At 36.7% G+C, this 20,472-nt stretch overlaps 1 protein-coding gene across 25 annotated transcripts in view; it reads right to left on the bottom strand.

Moving 5' to 3' along the window:
• Positions 1–1,156: 1,156 nt before the first annotated feature.
• Nrcam (neuronal cell adhesion molecule) overlaps positions 1,157–20,472 on the bottom strand; it is an 80,836-nt gene continuing 61,520 nt past the window's right edge. For 11 of the 25 annotated variants that reach the window (XM_013510550.1, XM_013510549.1, XM_013510552.1 and 8 more), the window contains 5 exons: positions 19,467–19,619; positions 13,657–13,788; positions 12,679–12,757; positions 4,098–4,109; positions 1,157–3,532 (listed from right to left, as the gene is read on the bottom strand). In XM_013510550.1, coding sequence (XP_013366004.1) covers positions 3,295–3,532; positions 4,098–4,109; positions 12,679–12,757; positions 13,657–13,788; positions 19,467–19,619 — 614 coding nt within the window. In that variant the 3' untranslated portion in view covers positions 1,157–3,294. The remainder of the gene's footprint in view (positions 3,533–4,097; positions 4,110–12,678; positions 12,758–13,656; positions 13,789–19,466; positions 19,620–20,472) is intronic. The other 14 variants (XM_013510551.1, XM_013510563.1, XM_013510554.1 and 11 more) reach the window with 3 other exon arrangements.

A 20,472-nucleotide genomic window follows, 5' to 3' on the forward strand; every position in this document is an offset into this window, starting at 1 on the left:
ATCTTGTTTCTTTCTTGTTGAGTAAAGCCTAGGAGCCCTCTGGTGGTCACCTGTAGAAAAATCTCATGTGCTGGGTAACAATTCTCAGTTCTTTGACTTCACAAGCTATTTCCAAGAGCAGTCAATAAAAATAAAGCAGGACCATTATAAACCAGAAGAAGAAGGTTTGAACCAGCAATGGACCCATGCTTCTTGTGGCAGGCTTACATTTTGCCAGCCCCTGTTGCTAAATAGGGATGGACAGGTACACAGGCTGTGGTCTGTGAATTTGGAGTGGAAGGAGGGCTTGATTGGTCTTCCAGAATGAGCCACAGATGTGCCCTCCATGAAGAAAGACTAAGCATTATGCAGTATCATAACAGTTCATGTATATAAGGTGTTGTTCCAATAACTGTATAGGGAGGGGAGTTCTGGCCAGCTGGCCTCAGAAGAGAAAGGCTGGGACCAGGGGACCTGTGACTAAGGGGCAGGTGGTGGAACATGCTAGGCTTGGGCTATCTGCAGAGACAGTTTTGACACAACGAGAAAAATGAGGGTGGAGAGAAGGAAATGGATATAATACTTGCAAATGTCCAAGCTGCTTCATCAAGCATGATTAGAAACCCAAGTTGCCTGTGGCTGAGGATGGCGAAGGTTGTACAGGCAGAAAAGAAGGTCTGACTGACAGGAGGAATCAGTCTTTGAGAAAGGAGTCAGGGTTGGATTTCTTGGGTCTTTTCTTAAAGGACTGGTAATATCTGTTCTTGCTTTTCATTAATTTTTTTGATGTCTTTTTCTCATGTCTTTAAAATTGTTTAGTTTTGTGTTTAATTTTCTCTACATATGAAAGCTTTTCAAAAGTAAACATAAAAAATTGCACTACTTTGGGGCTGGGGATTTAGCTCAGCAGCAAAAGCGCCTGCCTGGCAAGCGCAAGGTCGTGAGTTCGGTTCCCGGTACCGGAGAAAAACAAAAAAAACAAAAAAAAAAAAAAAATTGCACTACTTTAAAACATTAGGAAATGTATGTTGGAAAAGTTAAAAATCACAGAGATCAAGACTGTTTAATAATTACATTTTTGAAAGAAGTCCAGTCACATTTACCTGCACTGTTACACATACCATTATTTGGACATTCACACTCCACCAGGAACATGATAAATTACAAAAGAGAGAGGGACTTTTAAAACCACATTTAATTTTTAATACAAAATCTGTTGCATTATTTGAGAAGTGATTCTTTCATGCACAGATAAATTTAGCATCTACCATTATGGAAGAGTAAAAACTATGCTTTTATTGTTCTCTCAAACATTGACAAATTTAAAGTAACTTATCATTGTGCTCTTTGATGCCAAGACAAACCTGTTTTATTTTTTTGTATTTCCAATAGATAGGTGGATCCATAAAATGTGAATATAGAGACATGGAAGCATTTAGTGCCATCTTGACCTGGGATTACTCTCAATTATGCTTTACCTGCATATGTCAAAGACACCTGGTCACAAAGCCTACTGTGCTCCACAGGAAAAGCTCTGAGGATTTCAGCTAGAAATCTGCTGTCAGTATGGAGAAAAGTTCACTATTTCAGTTTCACAGCAAAAATAGGGAAAAAACACATACAAAAAGATGCTTTGCAACCCCACACACTGTATTAATTAGCTTACTTCTTGCACAGTACAACATGAACATTGGTTGCTATTTATTTGTAGGTAATACCTGTAAGCATACTGCATCATCTACACTTTAAGTATATTTACAAATTCAACAAAATATCTACATATAAAAGCTTTACTTAAAATTAAACTTGATGCAAGTTATGAGAAACCAATTTATTGGCAAATGAAACTGAGCATTCCTTCAACCATAGGTTGTTATAGATTTTCATATTTGGAGGTTAACCATTTGGTAGATATTGTTTATGAATATGATAGGATATATATATATATATTTAAAATGCAGATATAATTCCTTTTGACTGTTGGTCTTTTAAGCACTTGTCAGATTCTGTAATGTGTCCATTGCAATTTGTGTACACATTGCTTAATGCTGCAGAGAACTGCAAAAGTTCACACAGGTAAAACCTTAGAATAATGTATTATGGTTGGCATGCTCGAATATGTTTTTAGCTTTAAGGTAACTTTTTTGTTTTTCTATTAATTTTCTATCATGTTGCCATTTTCTTACTGAATGTGACTTGTCCGAATAGAAACTATAAAAGATCACAAAAATCATCATGTGCCCCCAGTTAATGATAGAGCTCTTCTTTTTATATTTATGGGGAAACGCTCCTCAAAATGATGTCTTACCATTTATATTTTCATATTTCTTTTTTTTTCAGTCTTGCAGTTTTCATTATCTCTGCTTTCTAAAAGTTACTTTTTGACAATGACATTAGTGTAGGATGGAGCTGACCATATCAGCTGCTAGAGAATGTGGTATGCTATGGAATGCTTATTGTCTGAAGGCACTGCATGTGTCTTGCCCTGTGTTTTCTGGAATAATTTTTGAAATTTAATTTGGGTGATTTGCTTTCAATTCCTTCAGTATGGCACAAACGCCAAAATGCATGGCAATACCCATTGTTTTTGCTTAAAAATAACTGAATATAGAGATAATAATGTAAAAAGTAGAACACTGTGTTGCTGTAATACCTGGAAGATTAAGAAGCCTATGAAGTAACAGGAGCAAAAAGCAGGTAACAGAGTCTCAGTAAGCATCAGCAAATGCAACTGTCATAGTTAACTCATTTAGCAAGAATATACTGTACATATTGTTCCTAATAGTCTCCCAAAAAGACTAACAACAGCTAGACGTAGAGTCACCAATTTCACAACAATGTCCACAAAGACATTGAAGTTCTAGAAAATACTACAGTAACACTCTCAACAATGAAAACGGAATTCATATTTAGGGGTTCAGCTGAGGATAGTATAAACAAACTGTCAAACCATGTTTCAGTAACATACACAGGTATGTTCTTTAAATGTGTAGCATTTTCCATGCATCTTATTGTATGACGAAGAGGAAATAATATGATATGTTGATGGTGTTGCATTATTTTGATCAAGTTCTGAGGAAGTTAAAAAAAAAAACACCCCACATTAAATGAAAAAGTATATGCACTTTGCACTCAAGTTCACGTTAACATACCATTCGACTGAGTTATGTTCTTGATTTCACTGTGCTCATAATATTAACATAGAGCAAAGAAAGCATACTTTCAACCCATATATTCATAGTATAAGAGTTCTGACAAACAAGTGCTTAAGATAAATATCCTAGAGAAATGGGACACTGACAAAGAGCTTAAAGGTTAAACAAAAGAATTCATGGCGTTCACAGGAGAAGGTGCCTCTGAACTTTCATTTCCCTCAGCTGGTTCTTTCTCTTTCTTACCACTGTACTGTCCAATGAAAGAGCCATCCTCATTGAACTGGCCATTCACCCCCTCACCATAGTCAACCAGGCTATCATCACTATCTTCTTTTTTCACAGTTCTGTCTGAAGGTGTTCGACTTCCTTTTTTCAAAGGCTTGTGGTCTTCTGCGTCACTGGAAAAGAGGGGATACGTTTTTGTAAAACACGGTGGGCAGGTAACATATTTTGTTCTTAAAGACCATGCATGCAAAATATGAAAAAGCATTTGGAGTCCTGAGCTTCTTTAGCCAAATCTAACTGCCAGGTTGACTGCAATGACTAGGATGGAGCTGGAATGAAAATCAAGTGCAGAATGGTTAAATCATGAAGTCCTCAGTAGAGTGGATGGCTTCTGACAGTGCATGTTAATTTCAATGAGATTCTGATTCCTGATTGGAAAGCAATCCAGAAATAATCACAAGCATTAAAAAGGGAAGAACTGAGAAAAGTTGAAAAAATCATTCCTGTTTTGAATTCATGGGGTAGGGGTGGGGCAAAAGCTTATGGGAAATACAGAAGTTAGTACGTTAAACTGGACATCTCTGATATCCTACTCTTGGATGTGAATGGAGGAGCATGAATTTGGTTAAATGTGAAATATGGATTTTTTTTCTGAGCCAGGAGAAGCAAAAAAAAAATCTTGTATTTCAAATAGTTTTGTTATCAAGTACAGGCCAGACTAATAAACTTCAACCTTACCTTTCAAGAGACCTACAAATCCCATTAAAAGGATGCAGAAGAAACAAATGAAAATAGCCTAAGAAGAAAAGCAAAATCCTTATACTGATAGTATACTTTTTTCCTATAAAAATTTTAGTCAATGGCTAAGTATTTATTAATTTGGAAAGAGACACATTTAATTTAAAAGTACTTCATTTGTACATGAATGGCATGCCAATATATTCGAAAGTGTGAGTACTCCCAGCACGTAAGTGCAAACACTTCCTGTCCCATCCTAACCACCTTCACCCTCTCTCATGACTATCCATGTTGGATGGGAATCTTAGAGTGTACTTTAATAAAACTTCATAGGATTCTATTACTACTACTAGTGTGTTTATTTTATGTTGACCCCTTAAGCACAATTTTTGGAAGTAGAGGAGTAATCATTACGTTTAAGAATGTCTACTACCTGAGTATGGCAGCACGTGCCTGTAATCCCAGCACTCTGCAAGGCTGAGACAGGAAATGTCAAGTTTGAGGTCCGTCTGGGCAATTTAGCAACTTACAAGACCTTGTCTCAAAAAAACAAAACATAAAACACAAAGGCAAGAAGGTGGCTCAGGATGAGGGCCCTGGGCTCAATCCCTGTTAACCCCCCCCCAAAAAAAATTGTCCACAAATATGGTCATATAACTATTTAGGTATGCACTCTGACCTATCCCTTAATAGGTAAAATTTGGAAATAAATAGCAAACAAAGGCAATCCAATATTTTGTCCCACACCCCAAAAAAACCCCAAAAATGCAGGGCAAAATAGAAAACAGACACAATATTAATAAAAAGCTTTAATATAACAGAGGTCACCTTAGCTGGGTACTTTTATCTAGCAACTTGGTAGATATTGTTGGTAGATTAAATTATTTCCTGTCATAGAGAGTGATCTTTCTTTTCTAGTCAAGCCACAAAGATTTAAGTTGTCCAAACATTCTGGCTTTTTTTTTTTTTTTTTGAGACAGGGTCTCACTATTCAATTCAGTCTGGCCTTGAACTCTCAGTGATCCTCTTGCCTCAGTCTCCTGATTGCTAGGATTACAGGTATGTGCCACCATGCCTGGCTTAGCTCTTTTGGCCATTAACTAGAAATTTCATTTTGTCTCCCATAAGAATATCTTAAGGCTGGGAAGTAATGCTAGAAATATGACACTGCCATGGGGTACTGAAAATGACCTGTTTAAGTAATGCACAAGTTCTTTTGCAATTTGAATAATTGATTTTTATCAGTACTGCTGATAAATAACTGGAGTGGCATCAAAGAACCTGCTGCTGGCCTGTCTTTGGAGGCATTTCCGAAGACACAGTATCTAGTACCCAGCTAAATATAAAAATAGCTTCTACAGTATCTTTAGGATTTAATCATGGTCTTTGCTTGACGACTTCCTGTGAAACATTGAGTATGAGTTGGTGAGAAGGTTAATGCTGCAGAAGAGTTCAATAATGAGCAGAATTTGTCACCTGAATTCCAAATACTAGTCTTAATTCCGCTTTATAGAACTACTGTTCCAAGGAATATACTACAGGAATTTGTCTACGGCATTTCTTTGATCCAGCAATCTATCCACTCATCTTTTCATCCAATAAATGTTTATTGAGTGCCCACTCTAAGGTGGAAGTTATTCTAGGCACAAGGCATAAAGCAGTGAGCAAAGGAAACTAAAATTCTGACTTCAATGAGCTTACTTGTAGTGGGGAAAATTCAATTAACAATCAGCATAACAAAGAAAATTAGTTGTATCAGAAGGTGGCTAGTACTAGAGAAAATAAAGGGTGAGTAAGGAAGATAGAAAATGTTCAGGGAAGGGTTGGAGGGTTAGTACTGAAGTAGGATGGCTAGGGAAGGACTTGTTAAGAAGTGATATCTCAGCAAAGACTTAAAAGAGTTAAATTAAGCAGGTGGAAAGCTGCTGAACAATTCTGGCAAAAGCCACAATCAGTATAAATGCGCTGACCTAAGGCTGGTTTATTCTCACGACAGAAAGATGCTTTTGTGGCTAAAACTAAAAGAATGAAGGTAAAGAAAGCGCAGGGCTGGAGAAGCCACTGGAGGGTTTTCAATAGATGAGTCACTTGATCTGATCCACATTTTGAAAGCCTTCTCTGTCATCAGCTTTGAGAAGCGCCTACTCTAGAGGGTAGGAGTTGGTGAGCTACAGCAAACTTGGGCTGTGCGCGTTTATGGCTGCTTTTGTGTTACATCTGCAGAATTGTAGAGCTGCAGCAGAGACTGCACAGTCTGCAAACTCTAGGACATACTTCTGGGCCTGTTATGGAACAAGGGTTCTAGGCCCTGCTGTAGGAAGTTAGAGGAGGCTAATGCAGTAATCTAGGAATGATACGACTGTGACTCGGAGAGGCAGGGGACACTGGTACAAAATGCTCAGATTATGGACATATGTTGCAGGCAAAACCAATGGCATTTTTTTTTTTTTGATGGATTAGGTATGGAATAAGAGAGGAAAAGGATGACACCAAGATTTGTAGTTTGAGTGACAGGAAGCTTGGAATTTGTGTAAGTCACTATGGAGTGCAGCTTGTCTGGGACAAGAGCAGTGGTTCAGTTTTGGACATGTCACAGTGACCACTCCTTTACTAACTTTATGAGGCTAGTCTGACACAGATATATAAAATCAACAATAACACTTAGAGAAAGTCTAAATAGAGGCTAATGTCATCCATGGACATATATGAGAAAACCTCAAACAAATGAGCAAATTGAAGTCAGCAATCGAGAATAAAAAGATAATATAGCATATACCCAGGTTGGGTTTAGTCCAGGAATACAAATCTTTTTAGCATTGAAAGATCAATTCATAAAATTTACCATTTTAATAGAAGTATTTATGGTGATCATAGTAGACTTAGGGAAAGATATGTGACAAAGTTTAACATCCATTAATAATAAAAATTTTAATATAGTAGGTACAGAAAAATACCTTCACTAATCTGATTACCGATCTCTACAAGAAAACTAGAGTAAACATCCTTGATGGTGAATGCTGAAAGCTTTTTTTTGACATCAGAAACAATGGTAGAGATGGCAACTGTCACCATTTCAAATTGAAATTTCTTTTTTTTTTCAAACTGAAATTTCATTGGAAGTACTAAGCAATGTGATGAGAAAAAGAAAGAAATGAGAAGTAATTGTCATTGTACATAAATGTGAATTACCTAGAAAGATCTACAGGCAAATACTAGAAAAAATAACTTAGTGTAAAATTAAATTTTAATTGTACCCTTTCAAACAACTGGAAAGTAAATATTTTAAATGTTATTCCATTTACGGTGCCATAAAATATGAAATACATAAGAAAAATTAAATAAAATATGTGAAAGACCTTTGTGAAGAAAATAAAACTTTCATTCAGACTTATTAGAAAAGACATAAATAAACATAACACACCTATAGATACGAGACTCAAGTACTGAAAATACTTGATTTTCCCCTGATAGCTCTTCAGAGTTAATTTATTTATATCAGGTAGGTTTTTATGTGACTCGTTCAAGATGATTTCAAAGTGTGTGTGCAAATGAAAAGGGCAAAGAAGATCTTAAAAACTCCTGAAGAAAAACAAAGTTACAGAACTTGACCTAGCAGATGTTAGGACTTATTAATGTGGTTAAGACAGTGTAATTTTGGTGCAGAGTTGGTAAAATTGACAGTGAAATGGAATATAAAGCTCTGAGACCAGTAAAAAATCTTTTTTTGTCATATTATATTTTTATATTTTCCTAACTAGACTCATTTAAAAAAATCTCATTTTCCAACTTTTGCTGATACATAGACATATAATTTACTTTTATGCTACTTTTGTGTCAAACGGCAGTACTAAACCCTGATAATTAATATATTTCCCGTTTGGATTTTTTACATGGGCGATCATGTCAGTTATGAATAACGACCTGCCAAGAGGGGCCCCCTAGGCATCCATCCAGCCCAGCTTCACGGCTGTGTGGACGAGAGCACAGCAACACACTGTGTGGAGGGAGGAGAAGAGAAGATGTGAGATACTCTATCCACAGAGTCCTTCCAGCAAAAGCTGTTCAAAGACAGCAAGATCTCTGTAACCTTAGCTTTAAAAAAGTGGCATGAGATAATAGTATGCCTCAGTAATTAGAAGGTAGTCCAAAGAGAAAAAGATCATATAAGGCACAAGCACAGTGCTGGGCACATGGTTGGCCCTCAACAAATACGTGTCTATGCCTGTCACCCCTCTTTCTACCCAGACAGAACTCTTCAGATGTGATGAGTGATTTCAAGTCTGTGTGAAGCAGTCTATTAATTCAGAGGTCCATTTTTTTGTGTGTGTGTATGTGCGTGTGGTTTTTTTTCTGGTACTGGGAATCGAACTCATGACCTTGTGCCTGCCAGGCAGGCGCTGTGCCACTGAGTTAAATCCCCAGCCCCCAGAGATCAATTTTATAATGAAATGGTAAATAAACTGCTTTTAACATTGTGCCAAGGAAAGTCATCTTGTCCAGATTAAGTGTGAGAGGGATAGTTTTCCAAATGACAGGAATTAAAAGTTACTGAAGATGATGTGTTGCATGCATGCATTAAAATGTCACAATGAAACCCAATATTCTGTATAGTTAATACATACAGATTCTATGTATAGGTATAATTTCCCTATATATAGGATAAAAGGTTATATACATACTAGCTATGCAGTTTGCAATGCTTTAAAAAACAAATCATTTATCCATGTTTGTAGGCAAACAATATTATTGTTAGGCTAGAAGGTAAAGTGAATTTAAATGAATTTTAAAGTGTTACAATATAGTATATAATAGATACAAAATATATTCATTAATAAATCAAAGTTGGAGTGCAGTGGAAGTAAACATCCACACGCTAGTATCAAAACTGGGTTCCGGTGTCACTTCCTGGAGGAAGACTGCCTGCACCTTTCTCCTTCTACATGGGGTGCTTGGCTTCAGCTTCCTGCCCTGCTTTCTCAATACTCAGTTGTGTCTTTTTCACACTCTGGTCAAACCATCCTTTTACTTCCCTGCATCCCTCACTAGATCATAACTCTTAATTGCCACTAAACTCTACTGCTTTTAATATGTGTAAAGCCTGGCATAGAGTAGGCACTCAATACACATTTGGATGAATTCAGGCAAAGGAACAACAGAGGAGATGGGCATTTTAGAAATTCTTTGAGACTCAAACATTCAAATATTTTATTCCTTCTTAACTATATGATGGCAGATAAAGGATTGAAATACATTTTTCTTTCCTTTATACTGAGACTAAATATTAAGGACTTCAATTTTTTCAGTAGTGCTTGGTTCAGGGTTGCACACAACCATTAAATGCCAGCTGAGTAAAACTCAGCAGCAGCAAGTAGATCTGTGATAATTTGACTTTCCCGTAGTCAACACCTTACCATGGCCAAACCATGACACAGTTTGTAGATATTCATGACCCCAAAACTTCCTGACACACTCTCTAGATGTGCATTAGGTCATGTTGGTGAGCAGAATAAATATCAAGTATGTAACAAACGTGACACCACTCCATATCATGCAAGCTTTGGGCATGTGGGTTAGCAAACTTGCAGCAGGGCCGTGTTCACACAAATGACAGGATTCCCATGGCAAGAGCCTTGAATTATGCAGTAAACTGTGAGATCAAGTATCAGTTGCATAGGATCTATCACCTAGATTCACTCTGGTTTTAAAAAGAATGCATCTAAAGAATAAGAAAATACTTACACAGTTGGTTGCATTGTTTCTCTGATTTTTCTACATGCTAGTAAGGATGCAGATCCTACTGTCTGTATAATTAAAAAAACAAACAAAGAAAGCTGCAGGCTTCCATGAGAGGATCGCTGCTTAAGGGTGGGTGAGTGAGGGCACAGGGTTATAGTGTACGAAAAAGAAAATCAAATTTGGCCACTGTTGAAGTTCCATCCCTCTTTGCACTATGAAATGTCCTCTAGCTCCAAGCCAGCCATGTAGAAATGGTTTCATCCTCTGACTGGAGAAGGAGCAAACCATAAATGGAATTTATTTACATTTAGGCAATAGTCCTAATTTTGTGGGTGTTGGTGTGTGGTGAGCATTATAATTTATTTTCAGTGCAAAGCAGAGAAAGGACCCCAATGATCTAGGGAAGAGAATGATAGTTCATGTATTATTTTAAAAAATAATTCTGTAATAAACAGTTGGAACCGTTTTCATCAATTATGACACCTAAGATAATAATGGTCTTCTGAGTTCTTTAAATAAAAATAAAACCAAAGGGAAAAAATTCTGAGGTAGTGTCTGAAAGTTACAGGACAAAGCCACATCCGTAACAAAGGGTGTCTTGGAAGTTAGGGAAGTGACTTTGTATGTGGGATTGTCCTTTTGAGCTTACACCTCATTTAAAACAACAGTAACACATCACCATTGTGTTTCAAGTTGAAAACACCATCAGATCTTTGTTTCCTTTGGTCCCCTTAAGATCAGTGTCATTACATGTGTAAAAATTACTTTTGTCTTTACTCCAATTGGGTTTATATTCAATAGGCCCGAATTAAAATCTATCCATCTTGAAAATTCAAGGCAAAAGCTAAAGACAGCCATTTGAAAACGCTCCACAAACAGCATGAATGAATTAACACTAAGACAAAAAAAAAGGCAGAGTGAGAGAGATGATCAAACAGTGTAAATCAGGTAGCGAGTATGAGACCAGTAATGAAATGCTTGCTATGTACTGCTCTGGAAACAAAATCATATTAGAAGTTGTTAGTAGAGAACTCATAGAGAGCACAGAAATCATAGAACTAGAAAAGAAGCCTTCAAAGATCATCTAACACTTGAACAACTGTCTCATTTTATAAATTAAACAAACATCTAGACAAACCGAGTATATAAAGGAATCTCAGGTAATGGCTGAGTTGAAAGTAAAACGAGCAGTCTCTTGATTTCAAACTAGTTTACAAAACTCAACTTCCATTTTAATAATGGTGTAGGCAGCATAATTACCCACAGAAAGTCAGATTCTTTCAGGTCACTGTTTGACATCACTGTAATAGCAAAGGGCTACTGCAGGCTCACAAGGTGAGCAGTACATCGTCCTATCCATTTAAGCATGATAATGTAGAACAGGAGTCCATCAGCATGTGGGGGATTTTATTTTTCAGTTTATTTTCAGTTCATGCAAATATGTAATTTTCCCAAGCTATAATAAAGATATCACTTCATCACAATAAATAAGGGAGTGGTAGGCATATCCTATCTAGAATTCTAGCTTCAAGAGCTCTAAAACAGGTTGTTTAGCAAGTCCCAGCTCACCTGCTCATGGAAGAAATATGCAGAAGAGTGAGTTAAATCAGGGAAGATTTCTACTCCTCAGTGTCAGAAGCTGCCCTAGGCTGCGGGCCTCTGCTGGCTGCTCTAAAGCACAAGGAAAACCTTTGGGGTACAGCGAGTGGAAGCTGCTTGAGGTTTTCATACACTTTCGGCCACTGAACCAACATGCGGCATCAAGACAACCCTCACTAGACATTTTTCTATATCTTAAGATACAGAAATTCTGAGGACTTTTAGAAATCATAGTAATCACTGTTGAAGGAAAGATCAGAATATGAAAGCTCAGGCATTAAGACAACGTAAGCAAAATACTCATATCTGAATAGAAACTGGCATAAAGCCTATTTGTTGAAAATGTATGTTTTTTTTCAATAATTCTACATTTCTTGGCATTATTTTATGCCTCATATATTGACACAGAAATACCGCAAATGAGTTCCAGGGACAGGAAATACTTAACGCAAGTATCTTTATCTACAAATCTCACCTGGAAATCACAATAGTGAAATGTTTTATTTCACCTAAATGTCTTTTCTTCTGGCAAAAAGTCTCAGTATGGGGCCAATGCAGACTCCAAAAATTATAGCTCATGTAATCAAGAAGCTTATTAAAAAAGTCAAGGTATAAAGAATTTTATAAATATAAATATTCTCTTGGAATATCAGAATATAAATCTTTTAAACACTTTTTTGTTTCCATTTTTAAACATTTCTAAGAGAATCATTTCTCTCTTGTTAAAGACCTAAAACATCTAGGCAAGAATATTTTTGTTTAAATAGATTTTAAAAAACATTTATCACCTAGGTTATGTTAAAAGTTTTTCTTAATGATGAGGTCAAGCAAAAAATGTTTTAACAAAATTCTGTGGATTAACACAGTGCCTAAATAGACTGATGGATATTTCCTAATAGTAAATAGCTTCTAAAGAAATTCATAGCTTCTAAAACAACTTTGCTATCATTTCATGACTAACAGTGGGGGTGCTCATATTATTTAAAACAATCCAAGATTAAAAGTCTGGTGACTATTGGTCTTATAGAGCACATTCCTTTTATAATGCAGGCTGTGTACAATCTAGTTTTAATTATCACTCTAACACCCTGGCTTGCTAGATTGATCAACACAGCACAGGCTTCTGGAAAATATGACAGAAAGAAAGGTATTCTGCCTCCAAACCTGTGACTAAAATGGAAATTTATTTTTAATGAAAAACAAAACAGTTTTAACCATGAGAGACGTGTAACAGAAAGAGGCTCACCTGTATTCTCCAAAAGTTCCATCATCTTCCTTCATGGGCTGGATTTCAGGATCTGCATGGGCATCTTCCTTTTCTTTAACTAAAAAATTTGAAATGGCATTATTATGCCTTGGTCTTGTACTTCCTCGTTCAAAGTTTAGACTATACTCTGAGATCTAACCAGTGGAAAATAATTCTCTACACAGGTAGATGTTGTATTACCATATATATTATGTAGCCATACATATATTTTAGTCATTTTGAGATATTCTAGTCATTTTGAGAAAATCTAATAGAATGAACACTTGTTGACAAAGTTGACTTTAGTCTCTTATCTGATGAAAAATTTTTTAACTTTCTAAGATTTCTTTCCTACTTTACCAATCTATTGATTAGTTATATTCAGGATAATAAACTTTTTTGGTAAATCTATTCTTTACAGGGTTCTTCTAGTAACTGAAGGAGAAATGGTCAGGTAAAAAAGAAGACATATTCATTGGACTGTCAAAATCAAATAAACTATCAACCTTATTGGAAAAGCAATGTCATACAGCACAATATCAAAATTGGGTTCAAACAATACTTCTGGGAAATTTCACACCCCACTTCCACTGGTTTTAGGTGCTATTTCAGTATGCATGACTTGTGTGGAGCCTAAGGAAGAGGACTTTCTAATGTCTTCAGAAAACAGATTAATTTGCTCCTCCAAATGCCCTATGATGCTTGACAATGTTTAGGTTACCTTTCTATAAAAAGGGATCAAAAATCATTTGAATAGAAAATCTAAATTTATAACTCTAAGATGATTATAATCTACACAATTCTTTTCAGTTCTGTTTTTTTTGTTTGTTTGTTTTGTTTTTCCAGTACAAGGAATCGAACTCACGACCTTGCGCTTGCCAGGCAGGTGCTGTGCTGCTGAGCTAAATCCCCAGCCCCTTCTTTTCAGTTCAATGGATAAATTATGCAGCATTGTACAGCAATTTTTATCATTCTTACCTGGATATTTGCCACCTTTGTTTCTTCTGATGAAGCAAACAATCAGCAAGATTAAGATAAGGAGAGCGACAGCACACATGAGACCTATGAACCAGCCCTGAGTCGCAATGTCCACCTGCCGACTTGCCATTGCTGGAAGACAAACCGAGGGGGTTGGTGGGAATGTGTGAAGAAGCGATGAGAATTGTGGTTGGTCTCTTGTAGTAAGAACCTGCCACAGTATATATGCTTTTATATATTTTATATATGCCACCAAATTGCAATCTGTCAGTGATCAATTGGGAATTACATAAATGCTTAACTTTGAAAAATCTTCTTTAAAAATATTCAAATAGAGAAATTCGAATACTAATGATATTAGCTGCTACTAAACCCTTCTAACAACTGTGCTCATAATTAACTATATATTCTTAATGAAAACATACTTCCAAGCCAATTAAAAATCTATTAGTTATAGGATAAATTGTATATTAAGTACAATTATAAAATATAAAACAGAATTGTTAAACAATAGAATGTATACATCTAGTGGAGTATTTTTCCTTCAAAGGAAATCATTTTTGGAGGCTAAAATATAATTATAACACAGATGCCATTTTTTCAAAGTGTTTTGGAAATCTGTTGAAGAAAAAAAAAAAAAGAAAATGGTCCACACAGGAAACCTGATCACATGAGAAAACCAGCCATCTTATTTTATGTAACACCTCAGTTCTGAGTAGAAATGCCTAAAACATCAATTTACCCTCAAAGAATCAATATTAGGGCTGGGGATTTAGCTCAGTGGCACCGCGCCTGCCTGGCAAGAGTGAGGTCGTGAGTTCGATTCCCGATACTGGGAGAAAAAAAAAAAGAATCAATATTAATTATTACTTAGAACTGACTCAAGACTGTAAAGTAGATCTTGACAAGTGGAATCATTATTTGAATAAATGACTAATTTGAAGAGAAAATACCCATTTGCATGTATACATTGTTTTTATGCCTTTATCTCTCCTTGAGTAAGTGAAAGGGAAGCCCTTATTCAAGCAGTCATAGTATGCAAAGCTCCTAGGAAAATCACAGAATAACTAGCATTTTTGGTATTACTCAAAAGTGTCAATCATATGGGACAAAGTGCAGCATCAATGGCTATTCAGACATGCCCATGCAGATCTGTTTAAACAAATTTTATGAATGCTTCATTAAAGGACTTCATTTTTCTCTTTTGCCCATAATCAAGGCAAAAAGTTTTATTCTTCTGACTTCATAATCATGCCTGTATCATGCTTTTAGTTGACTGAATTTCTTCTGAAACATTTCACATGGTTGGGTTAGATGTATGTGACTTCTCGATGCAGAAATAAGCATGGCTACACGTATCCCAGTCTTTCTGTATGTTGCAAAACAACATTTCCTAGTCTCTTTTTCTCCATACAAAGGAGAAAAACAAGATGATTAAAATCAAATGTGAAAAGCAATGTAAAAAAAGTCTGGAAATATGTTTAAGAAATAAAAAGAGAAGTGGAAATATATTAACTGGAGTACAAATCAAAGGCCAACTGCCTTCCCCCAGGAGCCCTTCATCCTTAGAGGGGTTTGGAGCTGTATCATAATCAGACACAACTGGAGCATGAGTATAGGCAGCTCCCCCTTCCATACGCATTCCATAGTCATCATGATGACGACGATGATGATGATAATGGTAACAACAATGACAGCTAACCTTTGGGGACCCTTACTACATGCTAGGCATTGTGCTCAGGGCATAGTCTCATTTAATCTTTACAACAATCCTTTGAAGTAGATATTAGGAATAAACCCATAGCCAGAGAGGGTAAACAGCTTGCCCAAGAGTGGAGATGGCTCCATTGAGCATGCTACTAACTATTACGCTCTATTGAAAACCCATGCAGGCATCAAATCTGAAAACTTCTGAACACAGAATAAAATGTTAGATGGACTTTCTATAGTGAGACATGTGAAAGTGTTTTCAAGGTCCATCATTACTTCCTCTTTGCCAATATATTTCCAAAATTCACACATAGTCTTTGTGTGCTTTCTCTTCAAAACGAAACCCAAAACGAAGCAAAGTCTCTTGAGCATTTGATTGAAGTTAAAGAGTCCTTGCTTTTCCCATGCTTAATGATTCACATCTTTGTCATAAATAATATCAACACTTACATTTTCCACCTAATTAAAGGCAACTGATTAGGGAAAAATGCAACAAGATGCTCAAATATTAGCACAGACTTTGTCTTACAAAGATGATGACTCCCAAAATTGAACTGGTGGCCTGTCCCTATGCAACTGTGCAAAAACTGGATATATTTCCTTGACAGCTGATGAATAAACATTCAAATTGACTTTGAATTTCTGCCTCCACGTCAAAGGAAAAAAGGTATTACATATTCTCTACTCCATTATTTAAAGTCAATTGGCACAGTAAATAGGTGCATGAGTGTAGGTGTGAATGCATGTGTGCACACCACACACACACACACACACACACACACGAAGTGCAACACAATTTGATATAAAACAAAAATTCTGAAAGTGAAAATAGGTGTACTGACTTGCCATCTATAAAAAAGGAACGTGAAGCCCCTCTAAATCAGCCTATCCACAAAACACCAACCAAGGTCATAATGTTGTGCAGACCACACACACATAGACAAGGACAGACAAAAGAAATCTATGTGTTTTTTCTTGTAGAAGCTGAGCTACAGTAGGTGGGTGTTAATAGGAATGGGTTGGGGACTTTACATGAAATTTTCTACAATAAAGTTATATACATGCACTACTTGAATAATCCCTAAAGTGGTAAATTAAACACATACAGAATAATAAGCATAGTTAAGAAGGGCAGACGAATGAAGTTTGCCTCATTGCCTAGAAGACAGCTTAACAACAGTCTTCTGCTCTTACATTGCTTGCTGTGCCATGGAGGAGCTGTGATCAGTCTGGGGTGTCTCTGAGGAAAGTGCTCTTGAGAACTCAGAAGCATAGAACAGACATGGAAGAAACAGAGTGAGAGACATGGCTACTATTTTTTACTATTCTATTTATAAAGAATCAACTAGGTATAAAAAGGTCCTGTTTGGCTTACATATTTAGAAGTGTTTAAAAAGAGAAAAAGGGACCTTGACCAATGTTTGGCAGCATCTGGCAAAAAAAAATGAATCTACTTTAATCTTTGGTGACGTCTGAGAAGGGACTCTACAACTGATGGACAGAGGTGAGAAAGGAAGAAGAAGAGGGCTGGTATGAATGAGAGGTCCCACCTGGAATATGGGAGAGAAGCGAAGTGTCAGGCATTGCCTATCATCCTGCTTTTCAGTGAAAATTAAGAATACACCTTAACAGTCCCAACTATAAATGGCACAGATGGAGTCATGTTAGGAAGACTCATGCAACAAGTGTAGAAGAAAAATTAAGTCTAGGTTTCCAAAATTAGCAGGACTCAGAGAGAAAAGCAGCTCACGAATGTAGAATTTAAAAGCTTCACCAAATGGTACGTTTTCATACTAAGTAATGATGTTCTTTGCCCTCCATGCCTAGCTCGGGGGAAGGAGGGGCAAGAGCAGAAGTCAGTGCCTTCTCTCTGGAGTTAGCTTCAGGCCGAAGGGTGGGGTATTGTAAAGCAGGAGGACAGGGAGTCAGAGAGACTCTGAGGAGAGGCATTCTAGAATGCAGACAGTATTTGCTCTTAGGAATGATATGTAACTAAGGTCACTAGACTTTAACCAACATTTATTCTTTTTGATAGTTACATCCATATACATGTACAAAGTGATGCCTGGTGGTACCTTGTCCTATCACTGTCATACAAGATTGGCCCATCCCTCGCTACCACTTGCCTTGAGACACCTGGCAGTTGCTGCTGAAACAGGAGGTGTCACACTATTAAGGGAAAGAAATTATCTAAAGGAGTTTCCTTTGGCTTGGAAAGGGACAGAATATGATACAAATTGGGTTTGAGGGTGAATCTGTCTCATCTGCATGTCCGAACTACATGGAGCCTCATTTCTGAGACAGCGTGTTCCCCTTGGGGTGTTGCCTCTGTGACTTTGTATGGCGGGGACTTCTGTTCTGGTGGGAAAGCCAGGCTCCAGATCCCTGCTCTACCATGATCCAGCTGTGGCCTGGGCAGGTTCCGCCCTTCTGAGTACCAATATGATGGGTCAGTGAGCAATAACGGTGCCACCTTCTAGGATTGTTGTAAGGACTGAAGGAGAAAACCCCTCACTCACCCGGTGTAGAGGAGCATTGACTGTTAGTGCTATTATTGTTACTGTCAATCTAGCTGTTTGCCTCCATGACCTTTTAGTATCTTGAAATTATAAGCTATCCATAACAAAAAGCTTGTAAAAAGTCAGGTGCAGTGGTACATAACTATAGAATGCTAGTATGTAAGCAGGATTCCAAGTTTGAGCCCAGCCTAGGTAAAGCAGCAATTTAGTGAGACTATCTCAAAATAAAAAATAAAAAGTAAAATTGGTTGGGATGGAGCTCAGTGTAAAGGCCCTGGATCTAATCCCATGTTCCAGGAAAACAAAAAGCAAAAAACAAAAAAACAAAAAACCCAAACCATAAAACCAAAACACCTTATAAAACTAATCACAAATTGATTAAACACATTTAATGCAGTGTTTTCTTAGAACTATGTATATAAATGGATATGAAAAAACAAGGAAAAGAAAAAATGGGGAAATTTTTTCATATAATATATTAGCCAATTGATATTTAAGTATGCCATTTGATAAGTTATTGAATATCACCTTTGGTTTTAGTCTCTTATTTTATTTTATTTTTTGGGGGTACCAGGAATCAAACTCAGGACCTTGCACTTGCCAGCGCGGTGCCATTGAGCTATCTCCCTGGCCCTTAGTTTCTTATTTTAAACCACTTATGGTTGCATATTTTTACAATAAGAAATGACTTAACAATCATAATACCATTTTTTTTTTGTTTTTTTTCTGGTACCCGGAATTGAACTCTCGACCTTGCGCTTGCCAGGCAGGCGCTGTGCCGCTGGGCTAAATCCCCAGCCCCATAATGCCTTATTAATAAAAGACACCACAAAATTCATTTTGCTTATTGTTTCAATGGGATACGTATACTTCCTCAATATGCATGAAGTGACTGATTACAAGATGAATCTATGAGCCATAAAACGAGCATGTGCCACACAACCCTCGTGTAAACAACCAGGGATTGTTTTCCATCTTGTGAGCAAATATGAATATTCTTGCATTTGACATGAATATTCCTCTTTACTTTGAAAAACTTTTACTTTTTTACTGGTACAGTTTGTTCATGCTCACATAACAAATACAGGCAGTCAAATCTGTTGTGATAAAAATATAACATTTGAATTACATAACTTCTTGTTCCACACCAACTTAACAGTATTTATATCAACCATCTAGCCAAATTGCAGGGTTCTGCTGGGTTGTAGTCCATTTTGACATAGTTATTTCAACTTTAAAAGCATTTCAAAAATTTTAATATTCAATATTGAGGGAAATTTCATGTATGTAAATTATATAAAAATCAAATTACTTAAATGATATTAAACTCATTTTTAAGTCTGTACTTTAGAACAGATTTTGGCAATAATGTGCTTAGGAGATAATTTGCTTGACTCTGTAATTCATTTGACATACAGAGCCAAAGACAATGGAAAGCCAAACTCCCAACCCAACAGGGCCCTGCAGAGAGACATTCATGGCCCTACCCATAATATAGCTTCACCAGCCTGTCTCCAACTAGAGTGGCTGGTGGCTTCCACCTTTGAGCATCAGCCAGAACTGGTGTGGTGTGTGCCTCACCTGGGCCTGTCTCAAACACAGCCTCTGAACTCACAAAACCAGAGTCCCCCTCAGCACCAACTCGAACTTTGTATGCTGTTCCTGGCATTAGACCCTTTAACCCAAAGAAGCTTCGAGAACCATTTACAATTTCTTTTCTCCATTCTTCTTTGCCTATGGAAATTTTGCAAAAACAACAAATTTGAACATTTTAAGGGACTAAAAGTTACTTAATGCTTCAAGAAAGGAAAATTCTTCATAAGTGAAAGACAAAATCTAGGATGCTTAGTTATCATTTTAGACTATCATAAATGTAATCATATCAAGTAGGTCAATTAAATTAAGACCTACATGAAAATATACTCAAATAAAAAATTTACTGGATATAAAGATTCCATGTTAACTATATATATATTCCCACTGTATTCTTTTTAATATAAAGGAACCTTCTTCTTCTGACTCTATATTTTTGTGGGGGTCAGGTACTAGGAATTGAACTCAGGACCTTGTGCTTGCCAAGCAGGCACTTGTGCCACTGAGCTACATCCTTAGCCCCTTGAAGCTTCTTCTTCTGTACCTTGTCTTACAATGCTGCTGAGTTTCTCTAGAGATGTTTATAAAAAGAACCATTATACATTAAATAGCATAAATCAACTATGGGAATTATTTTTTAGTATTCACAGCATGAATCTTTTGGTAAACTCCAATTTATAGATTCAAGCTTTCCTAAGTATTGGTTCTTTTAAAAGGATAGTCATTTCTGAAGTAGATGTCTTTGTCAGATAAAGGTCTAAACAGAAAGTTGGGCTACGTTCAATATTTTGTCAAATATTTGCTCAAACATTCATTGGTAATCCAGCTCATTATCTGTAGCATATTCTTCATTAAGGAAGGGACACTAGGTCTCTGTAAACTGTTGAAAATTAATGCTACACCATCTCCCAGTAGATGTGGCTGGGATGGTAGTACAGGGCCTGACTTGGGTCAAAACACCCAAATGTAATAGTTGCTCCTATAAAGCTTTAAT

This window comes from Chinchilla lanigera, unplaced genomic scaffold (genome assembly GCF_000276665.1).
Source record: "Chinchilla lanigera isolate Chin_1 unplaced genomic scaffold, ChiLan1.0 scaffold00009, whole genome shotgun sequence".
NCBI classification, from domain to species: Eukaryota; Metazoa; Chordata; class Mammalia; order Rodentia; family Chinchillidae; genus Chinchilla; species Chinchilla lanigera.